This window comes from Adiantum capillus-veneris, chromosome 16, assembly GCF_014529385.1.
Source record: "Adiantum capillus-veneris isolate H3 chromosome 16, ASM1452938v2, whole genome shotgun sequence".
In the NCBI taxonomy this organism is placed as follows: domain Eukaryota; kingdom Viridiplantae; phylum Streptophyta; class Polypodiopsida; order Polypodiales; family Pteridaceae; genus Adiantum; species Adiantum capillus-veneris.
Genome location: NC_140946.1, coordinates 136,385,119 through 136,402,452, shown reverse-complemented (window position 1 = coordinate 136,402,452; position 17,334 = coordinate 136,385,119). Strand labels below are relative to the sequence as shown.

General features: G+C 42.8%; 1 protein-coding gene across 1 annotated transcript; it reads left to right on the top strand.

The window, feature by feature from the left end:
- The first annotated feature begins 3,584 nt into the window (after positions 1–3,584).
- On the top strand, positions 3,585–4,619 carry LOC147439926 (uncharacterized). The gene has a single exon (XM_086484428.1). It carries the CDS (start codon positions 3,712–3,714, stop codon positions 4,417–4,419), a length of 708 nt encoding a protein of 235 aa, XP_086340554.1. The 5' UTR covers positions 3,585–3,711; the 3' UTR covers positions 4,420–4,619.
- Positions 4,620–17,334: the final 12,715 nt, after the last annotated feature.

Sequence of the window (17,334 nt, the reverse complement as noted above, 5' to 3'; positions counted from 1 at the left end):
ATTGAGATGCTTTCTTGCATTGGTTGCCATATTAGATTTGGTGTTGCACCAAATGGATGTCAAGACAACGTTCTTGCATGGTGATTTAGATGTGGAAATTTACATGCAGTAGCCAGAAGGGTTTGTTGAGAAAGGCAAGGAAGATTGGGTATGCCAGTTGTTAAAGAGTCTTTATGGCTTAAAACAATCACCGAGGGCATGGTACCATCAATTCCACAAGTTTATGCTTTCTCAAGGCTACAAACGTAGTGAGTTCGATCACTGTCTATATACAAAGAAGGCTAAGGATGGTAGTTGGTTGATCCTTATTTTGTATGTGGATGACATGTTGATTGCTAGCAAGCACTTGGAAGAAATTTCAGCTTTGAAGTCAAAGATGGCAAAATCGTTTGAGATGAAAGACATGGGTGAGGCAAGTCATATACTTGGTATGCGCATTGAGAGAGACAGATCAAAGAAGTTGATTTGGTTATCTCAAACAGAGTATATTGACAAGGTTTTGCAACGTTTCAATATGGAGAAGGGAAAGGCATTGAGTGTTCCATTGCCACCATATGTGAAACTTAGCAAACAAGATTGTCCTGTGTCTGAGGAAGAACAGGCTGAAATGGATAAGATTCCATATGCGTTTGCAGTGGGTAGTTTAATGTATGCAATGATTGCTACTCGCCCAGACATTGCATTTGCAGTGGGAGTAGTAAGTCGATACATGTCAAACCCAGGCAAGAAACATTGGGAGGCAGTGAAAGGAATATTGAGATACGTGAAAGCTACAAAGAGTATGCGTATATGCTATGGGAGTCACGAGCTAAGTGTAAAGGGTTTTACAGACTCAGATTATGCAGGTGACTTAGACAACCGAAGTTCTACGTCAGGGTATGTCTTTACATTGGCTGGTGGAGCAGTATCATGGCGTTCTAGATTACAAGATTGTGTTACTCAGTCTACTACAGAGGCTGAATATGTTGCAGCATCAGAGGCATGCAAAGAATCAATTTGGCTTAATCGACTAGTAACAGATTTGGGAATCAAAGAAGAGATGCCTGTGTTATATTGTGATAGTCAAAGTGCTATACAATTGGCTCGTAATCCAGTTTATCACTCAAAGACAAAGCATGTGTATGTGAAGTATCATTTCATCAGGGAAATGCTCGAGGATAAGCAACTTCAGCTTGTCAAAGTTCACACCACAGAAAAACCTGCTGAACTACTTACAAAAGGACTTCCCTCAGAGAGCTTTGCGCATTTTCGCAAGCAGTTAGGTGTAGGGTAGTACATCACTTCTCTACATCTCTTGTATATTAGCTTGTATAGTAGCTTCTCTCACACTTAAAGTACCACATTGGACTTTAAGTGGGAGGTTGTTGGGGTATAAAGCCCAATGTGGTCGCCCAGGTACGTGGGCGGACCGCCAGGTATGTACACATATTCTTTTGTTAAAACCTAATAAGAACTCACTATGCTCTACATATTACAGTAGAGTGAGTTCACCATATCGTCGTGCTCTTCTTCTCGCACTCTCTCTCGCGTCACACTTCCGCTCGTACTCCTTCAATTCCTTCATATTCTCCAAGCTGTGTGTGTTTCTCTGTAACCCTAATTCCAACACAACTAAGGTTTTGAATTGCCAAAGAATACAGTAAGTAAGCACACAAATTTTGTTAACATGGCTAACAATAACCAAGAGAGTAGAATGAGCATTGATAACTTTGACTTTGCACATGAAGGTGCTAATGATGATGCTCCCATGTTTGTCAATTACCTTGTTACTAGGTTCCAACAAGTTATGGGCAACCCTACTTTGCAAGCCGAAGTTACTCAACAACTTCGCGCTTATGGAATTTCCCTTCCTCTCCAAGAGGAGAGAGAGCTTAGGAGGCCTCTTCAAGAGACCCCCAAAAGAAGACTCTCTCGTATACGAGAGGAGGAATCCAAAGAGCAAGAAAGTAATGAATCTTTAAGTTCCTCCGAAGATGTGGCTCCACGAAGACAACGGCCTAGATGATTGCCAACTCCTTCCAAGGAGGAAACGATCAACTCACAGTCCTTCTCCTCGTCACTCTGAAAGGGAAGAGAGGAAACAAAGGAAGATAAGGACAAGGAAGAGGTCACCCTCTTCTCCTTCTTCTTCACCTTCCTCCTCTTCTGACGAAAGCTATGGATGTTCTCCTAGAGAATACAGGAGGGGAGGACATCGCAAATCATGTACCCTGCATGGAGGTCACAAAAGCTCAAGAAGTTCAAAGAGGGAAGAAAGAGTATCCATTTTCTCACCTATGATGGCACCTTTGGTGTCACTGACAAAGTATTGGCCTTCATCGAGCAATTTGATGCGGCCTTTGCAGACGAGGGCTTCACGGAGTCCTCCAAGCTACGCCATGTAGCTATGCACTTCCAAAAATCGGCTCGTCAATGATGGGTTAGCCTACGTGGAAACGACGAAGCCCCAAAGACATGGAAAACTCTACGATTTTTCCAGTAGCACACACGTTTTTGAGACCTAAAAGAAGTCAACGGTTTTTCAATAAAAATAGTATATGCATAGATTCTCATTGTATATATATCCATATGTTTTTTTTTTAAAAACAATGTGTTTTGAAAGTTTATAAGGAGTCTACATGGGATTTTTTTTTATAGTGATTTTTGTTCACTTGTTCCTAGAAGATGACTCTCAAAAAATAGTAGTTTTACATGAAATTATTTATTTCTATTTTTTTCAACTCCCTACATGCCTTGGGAACAAATCCCTGAAATGTTTTGATGAAGTTTTTTGTAGTCCATGAGAAGAAAAAATTACAAAAAAGTTGCTTATAGCCACAAAAATGGCTCATGCTCACACAACCCTAGTGTTAAGCTTGACATCTTCTCCATCTTCACAACTATGCTATTATGTATGCTAGCAAAAAGAGTGATGATAAGTGAGAAACTATTTCTTTCTCCTATGGAATGTTTCTTTTTCCTCTTCCCTACCCTCATTCCCCGCTGAGGCAGACCCTTTGACTCATTGCTTGGTGTTCTATAATGAATAATGTTAGCCTATATTTAATACTGCAAGTGTGAAACCATCTAACATTTTAAGTGTATGCGTCAAGTCCCTCTATGTGCAAGAATATTAGTAAGACCAATAGGTTTAGGGGATAAAAAAGTAGTCACACTGACTTTAGAATGTTTTGTCACAAAGGGAAGATGTGTATAAGTAAAGAAAGGACATAGAACGTGCAGATGACACTACAAAATAGGAGAGTAGTTTAACTTTCGTTCGTTACATTTTAAGTGCATAAGCGAAGGGTGAGTTTAGGAAATGGAAACTCAAAAGGCTTATTGTGTTAAAGAGAAAATAAAAGAGAAGAGGAACACAAATATACAATGTGAAATAGACCACCTCTTTATATGTGGTGTGATCACGTTTTTAAAACATTTTCTTAATCCCACTACTGCATAGCGGGACTCGGCTCTATATACCGACACGTGTTTGAAAAAACGAACGACCGAAGAAAAGCAGTCGATCATAGGCAAGAGCACTTGCGCTCGGCCCATTCGTTTGTTCTCCGAGGGGAACGTTCTGGAAACCGAAGCGGGTTAGTCCCCGGGTTGCATCATCGTCTGCGTAAAGCTGCTCTGTTGCTTTATAAACCATACCCTCGTGTAACACCGATCTTTCGTTCAAGCACCGCGTATCTTCTCCATTCTGCAACTCTGCAAAGCAGAGCTATGGTGATCCAGAATTGCAGCCAACCAGTGCCTGGTTCTTCTCTTCCTCGTGAATGCCTTGTCATGGACCGTCTCTACATCGGGGATGTCAAGCTTGCTCTGCGGGTGCTCCTTGACAATGATCATCTGGGAGTAACCCACATGCTTTCCCTCGCCTCCTCCTCTATTTTGTCGTCTATGTGCAGCGATCTCCATGATGTTGCCCTTTTCAAGAAAGATAAGCCTACAGTTGCTCAATTTGAGATTGCTGAGCAGGGCTCACGTCTAGTGCGCATGGTTGTTCCGTTGCTGGATTCTCCTGAGGAGGACATTTTGCAAGTGATGCACCCTTGCTTTGAGTTTATCGATGGGGGAAGAAGACAAGGCACTGTTCTGGTGCATTGTATGGCTGGCAAGTCCCGGAGTGCAGCTGTAGTGGCTGCTTATTTGATGTGGTCCATGGGCTTTTCATTGAAGCAGGCTATGGAAACTCTGAACAGTACGTACAAAAAGGCTTCCCCTAATACTGGCTACATTCGGCAACTTGAGTGCTTGGAGGTTCAACTACGGAAGTCACGTAACGGGCATACAGATATTGATGACCCCAGCAGGGCCTTGCATAATGTAGACCCCTTGGAGTTTTCTGGCATTTATTGTTGTTACTGTAAAGGCCTGGCAACATGTCGCCTTGCCCATCAAAGGTCTTTTGGGCATGTGGGAGGACCTTAGCCAATAGAGAGAGCGCAGAGCAGAAGATTCATAGATAGATAGAGAGATGGCAGTCTGTGTACATAAATCAATCTGACATTTTTTGGTGTCCGAGCAAGGATCGGACAGATTGTTGTTGATGCCGTGACATGAAACCTGGGCATCAATTGTGGAGTCTTCGGGTCTTATCCATTAATTGAAAGATTTGTGCTTGTAATGTTATCAGTGCTTCTTTGTTATATGACAAATGTGAGTGAAAGACGTTTTTTAAAGCCATGGCTTGTATCTGATACAGGGCACACATGGACTGCGTTCTGCCGGTTGAAAGGGGTTGCCCACCCTCGTCACTATATGGCACGGTTCTAGGCCAGAGGGGATCTAGGGCCCAAATTTGGGGGCGCGAGACGGCTTTAATCTCTGTCGTCGGATCACAAAGTGAACTAGGGGTGAACTAGGGATGGGTGAACTAGAGGTGAACTGAGGGTGAACTAGGGGCGGATAAGCTAGGGGTGGGTGAACTGAGGGTGAACTAGGGGCGCCTAAACTAGGGTGTGATCATGTGTCATGCCATCATGGACATCGACGCGCGCTAGCGTGGTGGTAGAGCATTCGTGTGGCAACCGAGACGTTTCAGGTTCGACCCACACCCCGCGAGACAGGTGAACTAGGGGTGAACTAGGAGTGAACTTGGGGCGCCATTTTTGCCTCGAGTTCACCTCCTATTTCACCCCTAGTTCACCCCCAGTTCACTGCGTGATCCGACGGCCGAGATTAAAGCCGCCTCACGCCCCCAAACTTGGGCCCTAGATCCCCTCTGGCCTAGAATCGTGCCATATAGTGACGAGGGTTGCCCACCCTGAGGCACTTTTAGTTTTGCACCTTTCCAGAGGCGCATGCTGCTCTCTATGGGACTACCCTTCCCGAGTAGTAGGTGCCCAAAACCAGTTTTTCATTTCTTTTATATAGAATCTTAGAAGATGCTCTTTATCTTTTAGTAGAAAAGGGGGGCGGGGGGGGGGGGGGGGGGGGGGGGAGGCACGTGGAGAGAGAGACAGAGAAGAAGAATAAGAAGAGAGTTTTAACGTTGTACGAAACTATCCCAAGAGACCTTAAAAATCTAGTGCCCAACAATGTAGGCGAACTAGCATGCGGGAGGACGAGGTTGGAGACAGATAGAAATCTCTCTCTCTCTCTCTCTCTCTCTCTCTCCCATCCGGAGATCTCTCTCTGTTGGAGGTGCGCACGGAGCATGTAGAATAGAGGTGGGAGAGAAAGACGGGTTGGCTCTTAGACCAGACCCGGCGAGGGAGGAGGTGAAAGCGGAGATACAAAAGGGCGATGGCGAGAGACGTTGCTAGCGTTTAGTGAAAGGGAGAGAGGGAGAATGACGTATGTAGAGATGGCGTCTGTGAAGGCATGGTGTACGATTGTGTGATGCCATGGCACAGCGAGGACGGAGTGTGTCGATAAGGTAGGTGGCCGTCCTGTTGACAGCAGGGAGTTGCAAAGAAGAACCTCGCTGTTTTGTTGGTAGCAGGCAGCCGTAGAGCAGGATTTGCTTCGAGCTGAGGCTAGCGCAAAGCGGCTCGCGGGTGGGCCGGGGGGGGGGGGGGGTTTGATGGCGACAGGAGGGATTGCTTTTCCTTCATAATTGTGAGATTCGGACCGAATCTTGGGAAGAAATTAATTAATAGATTGTAATATAGAACCAGTAGTAGATGAGGAAAGTAACTTTTGGATTGTAAGTAATTTGATAGTCCCCTATTTCTACATCATACCAGTGTCAAAAGTGGATCTTCGTTGGTCTATCGTTTATACCCAAAAATGTCATATGTGTAACCACAATACACCATACTTTCGATACTATAATCGTAGATACAACTAGTCTTGCTCGGTGGGCATTGCTATAGAACATAACAAGAAATATGTAGATTGACATCAAGCATCTAACATTGAAGTAAACAAGTACAAAGTGCATTGGCAATTTTTAAAAATCGAATTGCATGTGTCTTTATATAAACATATATGATGATTCATTACCTCTATAGTTGTCTCTAAACTAGTCCAATTTCATGACTTTCTCTACAACTGTTTGAGTAGAGAGACCAAGGCACTGCTCTTTGTCGTACATGTTCTGATAGATTTTGGAGCGCAGTTGGTTAGTTGGATTGTTGTGATCGTTGTCGCCTCGGCTTTTCTTGTGAAACACGAGCGGATGAGTAGGACCAATTGATAGGCAACAACAATGGCTTAGATTGGGATTTAATGACCATCGGAAAGAACCAAGTTATGTCCCATGGGGCTCACTATATGATAGAGGGCTAATAAAGCAGGTACTTAAATTGAGCAAAGGGTTGCAGCTTAATCATTATGCTTAAATCCTACTCCTTTACCTACTTTGGTAGTTTATGTGTAGATTTTCATTCAAACTGGTAATATTGGCCATTTAGTCTCAAGACCGGGGACCCATCTTTGAGGCACCCATCTTACTCTGAATCAAGCGTAGTCAATTTTCTCTTATTGCTTGTAGAACCAAGAGAGAGAGAGAGAGAGAGAGAGAGAGAGAGAGAGAGAGAGAGAGAGAGAGAGAGAGTTGTCATAGTTGGAGGGTCTTGGTTGTCGATCACAGAACTTGGCGCAAAATATACATGAGGAGGAAAAAGTTGGGATAAAGAATTGTCTTTGTGCTACAGAACGATTATGCAGAGGAGAACGTTGGCCTACAATATATAAGATGCATTGCCAAACAAGGAGATATACAGATTGACATCAACCACCTAGGAATAAAGTAAACATATATAGAGTGCATCAAGCATTGCAGTACATAAGTTGATTTGTCCAACTATGAGAAAAGAAGTGCATGCGGTATATAGATATGATGATTGAAATTGAGCATATACTATTGAGGAGAACGTGTAGGTAAACTAAACTTAAGAAAGCATTGACAAACTCAAAAACTATAGAAAGCATTAATAGACTAAAAAAATCAAACTCCACTATCCACCTGATAATCGTGTATGGGTGTCGTCCAATTGTGTATGCTTGAGGACAATTTTTGAGTCAAGCTACATCAAAGCAATGTGAATAGTTAAACATTTCATCTTGCAATGAAGCGTCACATAGTGAACAATGCACATCATGCAAAAGTGTCATACAAAATTATGGTGGAGAGTTGGCATTGTGGTCTCTCCAAAAATGATAAGAAACAGAAGTTGTGCCCTGTCTCGTAGCATTTATGTGTTTCTCCAAGCAAACACAAGCCTAAGAAATTGGACGTCGAAAACGAATCTTGCAGTGTCGCCAAACTAAAATTGTGCTTGTGCAATCGAAACGTCCACTGTTGTGAATATATATCCTCTCTGTTAGAAACGAAACACACGTTAAGACAAATACAAAAGATGAAAGAGATAGATTTAACTTAAAAAGAAGCAGAGGTAATTTTATGTTCTATGCCATAGACGATGTAGGGTTTATTGTAGTGATGAGTTCTCAGTTCATAAGCTCCACCACAATCACTACAGTAGAATGGTTCAATCAGTATTAACTTCGTATTCTAAGGGCACCATTAAAGTTTCTCTTTGATGCATTCATGAATTTCTCATCTCAAGGACATGTGCCACGGTACACACTTTTGTGCCTTTCTAAGGGAACCATTCAAGTTGGCATGCACATCAAACAAAGAATTACCAAGCACAACATGTTACTCCAAGGGCCCTTGACTATTGCTTCATTATCTCTACTATAATAGCTTTTAATCGTGCCGATTTTTGCATTCACTTATGCTATCATGTCTATCATCACCAATGCTTCAATTTTACTCCTCTGTTTTCAACTTAGACTCATGTTTAAGATTGTTTTGTAGATCTTTGATTCTCCCTCAAAAAGCCCAAGGAAGGGTGAGTCTGAAGGCTTACTTTTGTTAGCCTCATGTTCAAGCTCGTTTTGCAAATCTTTGGTAGAGGTTTGTTTCTATGTCCTCTGTCTTTTGCCAACTCTACCATGCTAGTTCACACTACCCAACACTCTATAGGTAGTAAGCGAGGAGAGCTCCTGTTGTCTATTGCCGCTGCTTCATTAGCACCAACACCTCGCTTTTACCTGCCATTTTTCACTGACCTTGGTCTCATGTTGAACGTACGCTCACAGTGAGTACGATAGTTGACATGGGGGTCGCAAAAGAGATGATCATGGATATCATAGTAGACATGATATAGGTTAACAAACTTTAGGCGAAGTCCTCATAAAGCGTTTCATCGTTGCAACGAGAGTGCCTTTTCAATGCAGACGTCTTTAACAAAGAAGAAACATTAGGATAATATTAAGAGGACTGTAAGATCTCCGACCCCGATAAAAAAGAACACCATTGTACCTTGAAATGAATATAATGGAAAAAGTTACTATTTTTAGCAATTTTTCAAATTCTGTCAGTGCCATGATTTTTAGAATGTTTTAAAGATTCAAAATGTGAATTAAACTAAATTTTGTAAAAAAAAATCCAAAAATAGTAAGTTTTTGGTCACCCGACCCGTCCAGTTTTGATCATCTCGAAAAACTGCACCCGTACCCCAAATTTGAAAAAATACATTTTTGGACCCCGAGGGCTGCTAAATATGGCAGGTACTCGAGCCAGTACGTCTTAGTTAGAGCTTCGTATAGCAATTTTCGGCATCAAAATCCGACTCGTATGACCCGTTTTAGCCTAGAACCAAATTTCCTAAAAATTATTCGGGGAGGTACCGGGAGTCCGGGACTGTGTGGGAACATGTTCGAGCCCACTCCAGATCAGCTTTAGCAGCTAGGGGGCGCCCTCTTGCCTTGTGGGAGTCCTAGGGAAGCTGCCAAGCCAGTAACTTAGTCTCAGAACAAGTTAACCAAGCCAACCTGACACTTGGTGGGTAGGGAACTGGACTTTCCATGCTTAATTGGAGAAGCTCCCATATGCATTTAGCAACCCAAGTCGATTTTCAGCCTGTAGGAGCCTATTTAAAGACCTGCACACACACACACCTACACACACTGGGAAGGTGCTGCCGGATTACACACCTTTTGAAGAAGAAGCAAGGAGGGTGGTGCTGCCGAATTCTCGTCTCAAGAAGTTCGATTAGATCAGAAAATCGAGAGATTATCAGCCCTTAATCACGGTAACCACGGTTTAATTAATGCAATCTGTAAATTCCTTTCTCTACCATCTAAATTCCTCGCCTATTATGCTTATTCCTAATCGTAATTCTCTATAACGACTCTCTAAATTCTCCGTAATCATATTCTATTATGTAATCATCATTCCATAACTGAATTATCAGCCATTCATCACTCTCGATTAATGATTAGTGAATGATTATTAGAATTTTCTCTCTCTAGGTAGTATAGTAACTAAGCGGTAAACTGGTAGCTGTGTAGATTGAAGAAAATCACTCTTTCTATCACTCATTAACATTGTAGTTTAATTAAATTCATTTCTCTTATGCATTAAAATGTAATTAAGGAGAAATTAATCTGTCATTAAGTCTCTAAGAATTGACCTTCCTCACACATATGCATAAGAAAAGTCTGCATCATCTATTTGCTAGGAAAGAGATCAATCATACTTAAGTCATCTCTCTGGTAATTCCTTAGTGAAATCCTAATTATTCTTAATGAGGTAAGCCGATTAATCATCTTAGAGCCGGTTCCCATAGGATTATGTGTCATCCATAATGATTGCTATATGAAAAATCTAGGCCTCTCATATAGGAGGGATTAATTTATGTTGCTAATCTACCTATTGAACTGTTATGACACTTGTGAACCTTAGCTCTTTTTCCAAGGTAATTAATTAAAGTAGTGAGACAAATGGCTTCGGTTAAGAGAACACGCTTTGGTGGTGCCCATGACCGTGAGGCGGGAACTAGCAATGTCAACGGGAAGGGGAAAGCTCCCATGGAGGAACAAATACCGGCCATCTCACGGGCCATCGATGAAGAAATGGAAGAGGTAGGTCATAATTTCATTCAAGTTGTTTAAGTTAACATTGCACACGTTAGTTAGGAATGAACATATTCCCAAACATGTTGGAGAAATCCGACGGAAACCTCGGCATTGAATTGATTGTACATTAAGTTCTAAAAGTAGGAAGGAAATGATTGATGGGTATGCTGTTTGCAAGAGGAAAGAATGTCTGCTAGGGAAAATTTAGCTCGACATGTTCATTTTACTTCCAATGTTGAATTAGTCCTGGCCCCCCCTACTGATCACAGGGGGCAGAGTTCCTCGTTAAGGGCTCTTGAATCCACGACTTGCTTTTTATGCGGTGGATACCCACGACTTGCTTTCTATGCAGTGGGAACCCACGTCTTGATTTCTATGCGGTGGGAGTGTCCATGGAGTGCTTTTTATGCGGTGGACATACCTAGTTGTATGGGCAGCTAGGCGACAACGGGAGGAGTGAACTCTCGCTGGAGGGGGGATGTTGTACCTCCAGAACATTGGAATTCTTATGAATAAGTTTGAGTAGAATTTTTACTAGAATCCTGTCTTGGTGTTGTTTGCAATACTGGTTGAAGGGCTGTCTTAACGAACAATGTGCTTCGGAATTAAAACAAGGAATTTTTATGTTGAACAACCTTTGTGGTAGTAATTAGGTCACACAAGGAAGTGTGAGTGTGGTGGTGGAAAGTGGGGGCTTGGCTCGGGTTGCCAATGCCTACGAGATGGGTGGTCCCGATTGGTCGGGAACTCTCTGTCCCCATAGTGCTTATCTCGATATTAGTAATGCTCATTGGCCCAAGAGTGGGGAAATCTCGAGAGTACGTGCCTCTAGACATGGGGAAAAAGGCACTCGAGGCTTCTCTCCTCTTGGAAGGTGGGTCTTAGGATCGTTAGATAGCTCAAGTACGCTTCCCCTACGAGGTGGAGCTAGATCTCCCTGCTAGTAGGCTCGAACTCGACTCACTTTGTGATGAGAGATCGTTCGCTAGTCGAACCCTGAACCATTTTGTTTGCTTCCGCAATAGATCTAGCGGCCACTACGTTCACCATCAAATCCGCTGGTTGTTATGGCGGGGTGGGGACCTCACACCTGGTATTAGAGCTTAGGTTAGGCTTGGAAATAAAGTCGTACTGTTTGAATATTTGAATAAGGAACTCAAAGTATATAGGTAGTTGATCCGAATTCCTTTCATTGGTGTTGCAGGAAGACCCCGTGCTCGAATATCGGAAGTTCCAAGTGTTTGAGCTTATTTATGAGCAAGCTCGAAGATCCCCAGTTTACTAGTTCAGGCGAGATGTCATGGAGATACTGTTGAAGGCATATACGCCACACTCCACTCGCATTGATTAAGGGTGGGAGCTTGATTGGACATTTCCAGGAGGGGTTTACTACATCAACGCTCGGAAGCTAGGATGCCTGGCTACCAACTTGAAGAAGATACGTTGGGGAGAAGAGTTGAGAGTAATAGAGATATTCTACTTGGTGCCTACATGATTGGACCAGACTGTTTCAGAAAACTCCAATCAAACCATCAACGACTGGCTCTTGGAGAAGGTCACCAATGTGATCCCAGCAAACAGAGTCAAAACCTTTGGATTACTGAAAGCGGAACTCCGGCCTGATATCTTAGCCTATTATCCACTCAAGAATGAGTATAGGAACTATTACACGAATGAAGTAGTGCATCATGTCAATACCATCTCCTAGGCGTATGTTATACGTAATCCATAAAGCCATGTAATAAGCTGATCATCAGTTATCCCAGACCTTGAAGGGTTTCAATTGTAATAAATTTTCATCAATAAAGTGCTTTTTGTCTCTGAATCTCTATCTCTTGATAAAGTAGAATCTTGAATTTTATTTAAAGTCTCGTGTCTATTTTGAAATCCAAGTAATGGTATCAAGAATTCGTATAATCCATGTAGGTACCGCCTATTGCTCTGTACTCGGCAGCGCAAGAGAAGAAGCTCCTCTTTAAGCAAGCCCAACCTCCGATCTTTAAGGGCGAGGGGGCAAATGTGGAGAGAGATGCGAAAGTGTGGATGGAAGCCATGGACAATTACTTTGAAGCTACGAGGACCCAACCCGTAAATCAAACCATGCTTGCGATGTTCCGCCTGACTGGCGATGCCAAGATATGGTGGAAGCAACATTGCAGGGACATGGATATTAAGGGATCTTCCCAGTCCTGGGAAGACATCAAAGCTGCAATAATGGAGCGATATTTACCGCCTGCCTATAGAACCTTGAGGATGAATGAATTCTTTTCACTTCGGTAGCTGAATTCATTTGTCGAAGAATACTATGCAAAGTTTTTCACTCTTCGGAGATATGCTCCTAAGATGACCTTGGAACAACAGGTGGCAAGGTTCTGCCAAGGACTAATCGATCCCTTGAATACTCGGTTGGAAGCTCTCAGGCCATCAACACTACAGGATGCCTTTTTGAGGGCCAAACCTCTAGCTCTCGAAGTACAAAAGGCTAATCAGAATAGGAGGAATCATTGGGCAAAGAGGGCAAGGACCACTGCTTGGGATAACAGGCCGGCCAACCAAGCGTATAACCAATACCCTATTGTGGCTACCACCACAACCATGGAATTCCCTGATGTCCGATGCTATGGCTGCGGCGAGCATGGACATTACAGATCCAATTGCCCCAGGAACGTTCAGGCAACCATCGCCAATGCCATACCCTTGAATACCCGTGGGCGTGGCCAAGCTAATGGAAGAGGAGGACGTGGAAGGATGAACAGAGGGCGAGGGCGTGGAGCTACCGCCAGAGTGAATGCCGCAGTGGTACAACCAACTGTGGGTGACGAAGTAGCGGAGAGAGCAACCCTACATGCTGCAATTGACAATCCCAATGGTTGCGAGCAATACGCAGTCATTCATACGCCATGATCTCTCAGAGGTGAACAAGTTAACTTCCTTATAAATTGTGGTAGTACTCTTTCATTTCTTTCACCCAGATGCATGAGGAAGCTAAAGCTAGATAAGTATCCAACAAGCAAGCTAGTTGTAGAGTTAGCAAACGGAAAGGAAGTAGTATCTCAACACTCTGCAAGGAAAATCGACTTTGATTTAGGGGGACAGCCAACTTCTGCCCAATTCCAAACCTTACCCTTAGGATTCTTTGATGGGATACTAGGGATGGACTGGCTAAAGCAAAATAGGGCCCACATACATTGTGCACAAGGAAATTTTACCTTTACAGATAACTTGGGTAATGAAGCCTTAATCCAGGGGGAAAATGGGAGACCTAAGGCTACTCTAGTTAAGGCCAGCAGACTTTTGAAGGGACTAAGGAAGGGTCAACAAATTTATGCGGTTAAACTCAACAAGGTGGACCAATCAGATACCTCACTTCGAACAAACTGGTTGAGGGAGTATGATGATATATTCCCAGAAGACCTTACGAATCTTCCGCCACATAGAGAGGTAGATCATGAGATTGAGACTATCCCTGAGTGTGAACCTATCTCAAAAAGACCTTATAAAATGTCACTTCCGGAAGCCATCGAACTCAAGGAACAACTTAGGCAACTCATTGAGCAAGGATTCATTCGACCCAGTACTTCTCCTTGGGGTGCTCCAATTCTTTTTCAGAAGAAGAAGGATGGAACCTTAAGGGTATGCATAGATTACCGTGGATTGAACCGGGTAACTGTCAAGAACAAGTATCCAATTCCAAGGATTGACGAACTCTTGGACAAGCTCCATGGAGCCAAAATGTTTACAAAGATTGATCTAAGGTCAGGATATTACCAAATCAGGATCAAGGGATCAGATATTCCAAAGACAGCTTTCAATACTAGGTATGGGCGCTACGAGTTATCAGTAATGTCTTTTGGTCTAACAAATGCTCCTGCAAGCTTCAATCGACTTATGCAAGATATTTTCAGACCTTACCTGGATGATTTTGTCTTGGTTTTCTTTGATGACATTCTGATCTACTCTAAGAACGAGGCAGATCACGAAGAACATGTTCGCAAAGTACTTGATCTTCTTTGAGAACACCAACTTTACGCTAAAGAGAGCAAGTGCACTTTTTGCTCACCAAAGGTCAACTATCTTGGATTTGTCATATCGGCTGAAGGGATTTCAGTGGACCCAGACAAGGTCAAGGACATCGTTGATTGGCCTCAACCATCCATTGTCAGCGAAGTAAGAGGATTTCTTGGAATAACGGGATGGTACAGGATTTTTGTCAAGGATTATGCACGTATTGCTGCACCTTTGACGGAACTCCTGAAGAAAGGAATGAGGATCGAGTGGAAGACCGAGCACGAGTCTAGCTTTGCTAAGCTAAAAGAATTCTTGGTCTCAGCTCCTATTTTAAAGCTTCCAGACTTCAGTAAAGAATTTGAAGTAGCGACCGATGCTAGCAAATTTTCTCTAGGCGGAGTTCTTACTCAAGAAGGAAGACCAGTGACATATACTTCGCGAAAGCTTAGGGATCATGAGAAGAATTATCCTACTCATGATTTGGAACTTTTAGCAGTTATTCATGCGTTGAAGTTATGGAGACATTATCTTCTCAGACGCAAGTTTCAGTTGGTTACAGACCACAAGAGCTTAAAATGGATTTTTACTCAACCTATTCTCAATATGCAACAACGACGATGGATAGAGCTATTACAGGAATATGACCTTAACATAAAGTATAGACCAGGGAAGGAAAATGCAACTGCAGATGGTCTTAGCCGAAAATCCTTTCTCGGAGCTATCTCTATTCCAAATAACCCTATCTGGGATAGAATCAAAGAAGCATCTTTAGTAGATCCAAAGTACCAGCGTATAGTATCATTAGTCCAGCAGAATAAGATGCCTGAGGCTAAAGATTACTCTCTTATGGGAGGATGTCTTTACTACAGACATAGACTTTGTGTACCCAGAGACCCAGCCTTAAAGAAGGCCATTTTGTATGAAGCACACGATAGCCCTACATCCGGACATCCAGGCTATGCTAAGACTCTTCATGCTGTCAGGAGGAGTTATTTTTGGATTGGAATGAAAGAAGACATACTTCTCTATGTGAGGCAATGTCTTTCTTGTCAGTGGATAAAGGCCGAAAGAATCAAGTTACCAGGGCAACTTTAACCTCTTGACATACCCCAGATCAAATGGGAATGCATCAGTATGGATTTTGTTACAGGATTGCCTTCCACAGGAGGTTATGATTCTGTTTTCGTGGTTGTTGATATGCTCACAAAAGTGGCTCATCTAATACCCGTAAAGACAACCTTTTCTTCTTCAGATGTTAGTCGGGTATTCATCAAGGAGATTTTTACGTTACATGGTCTGCCCAAGCGTATCGTCAGTGATAGAGATGCCAAGTTTACATCAAAATTTTGGACTTCTCTTTTCCAACCTATTGGGTCACAATTAGCCTTCAGTACAGTGTATCATCCGCAGACAGATGGGCAAACTGAGAGAGTTAATCAAGTCATCGAGGACATTCTCAGAGCCTATTGTTCACAAGAGCCAAAGAAGTGGTTACAATATCTACCTTTGGTGGAGTATGATTATAATTCTTCCAAACACAGAAGCATTGGAATGTCACCTTTCAAAGCTCTTTATGGACAGAACTGCTTAGCACCACTGAACTTCTCAGATCCAACCATCAGGGTAGAAGCCTCTAGAAAGATGTTAGAAGATATGGAAGCACAGACTAGAGCTATTCGCCAAGATATTCAGGCCGCTCAGGATAGACAGAAGCACTATGCAGATAAGAACCGTTCGGAAAGGACTTTCAAAGAAGGGGATAAAGTTTTTCTGCGAGTCCGACCAAAGAAAAGCAACTTATCACTAGGCAGATATAAGAAGCTAAGCCCAAGGTATTGTGGACCATTTGAGATCGTTAAGGTTGTGAGTGACCAAGCCTACAAGCTAAAGTTACCTGCAAACTTGAAGGTTCATGATGTGTTCCACGTCAGCTTACTCAAACCCTATATTCTTAACACTGATCAATTTTTGGATTTAGATCAGATAGTCATGCCAGTACAAGGAGTTCTCGAACTCCAACCTGAATATGTACTTGAAACAAGGGAAAGGAAGTTACGCGACAGAACTATCACGGAGCATCTGGTGAAGTGGAAGGATTACCTTGAAGAAGGTGCGACTTGGGAGGACGAACCAACGCTCATAAAGGATTACCCAAATACATTCTTGAGATGAGGACATCTCAAATTTTTCACGTTGGGGAGGTTGTAAGATCTCAGACCCCAATAAAAAAGAACACCATTGTACCTTGAAATGAACATAATCGAAAAAGTTACTATTTTTAGCAGTTTTCTAAATTCTGTCAGTGCCATGATTTTTAGAATGTTTTAAAGCTTCGAAATGTGAATTAAAATAATTTTTGTAAAAAAAAATCCAAAAATAGTAAGTTTTTGGTCACCCGACCCGTCCAGTTTTGATCGTCTCGAAAAACTGCACCCGTACCCCAAATTTGAAAAAATGCATTTTCGGACCCCGGGGGCTACTAAATATGGCAGGTACTCGAGCCAGTACGTCTTAGTTAGACCTTCGTATAGCAATTTTTGGCATCAAAATCCGACTCGTATGACCCGTTTTAGCCTAGAACCAAATTTCCTAAAAATTGTCCGAGGAGGTACCGGGAGCCCGGGACTGTGTGGGAACAGGTTCCAGCCCACTCCAGATGAGCTTTAGCAGCTAGGGGGCGCCCTCTTGCCTTGTGGGAGTCCTGGGGAAGCTGCCAAGCCAGTAACTTAGTCTCAGAACCAGTTAACCAAGCCAACCTGACACTTGGTGGGTAGGGAACTGGACTTGCCATGCTTAATTGGAGAAGCTCCCAGATGCATTTAGTAACCCAGGTCGATTTTCAGCCTGTAGGAACCTATTTAAAGACCTGCACACACACACACACACACACACACACACACACACACACACACACACACACACACACACACACACACACACATGCTCACACACACATGCTCT

Bases quoted from the DNA above. Each gene is read 5' to 3' on its own strand.
- LOC147439926 (XM_086484428.1), top strand. From the start codon at position 3,712: ATGGTGATCCAGAATTGCAGCCAACCAGTGCCTGGTTCTTCTCTTCCT.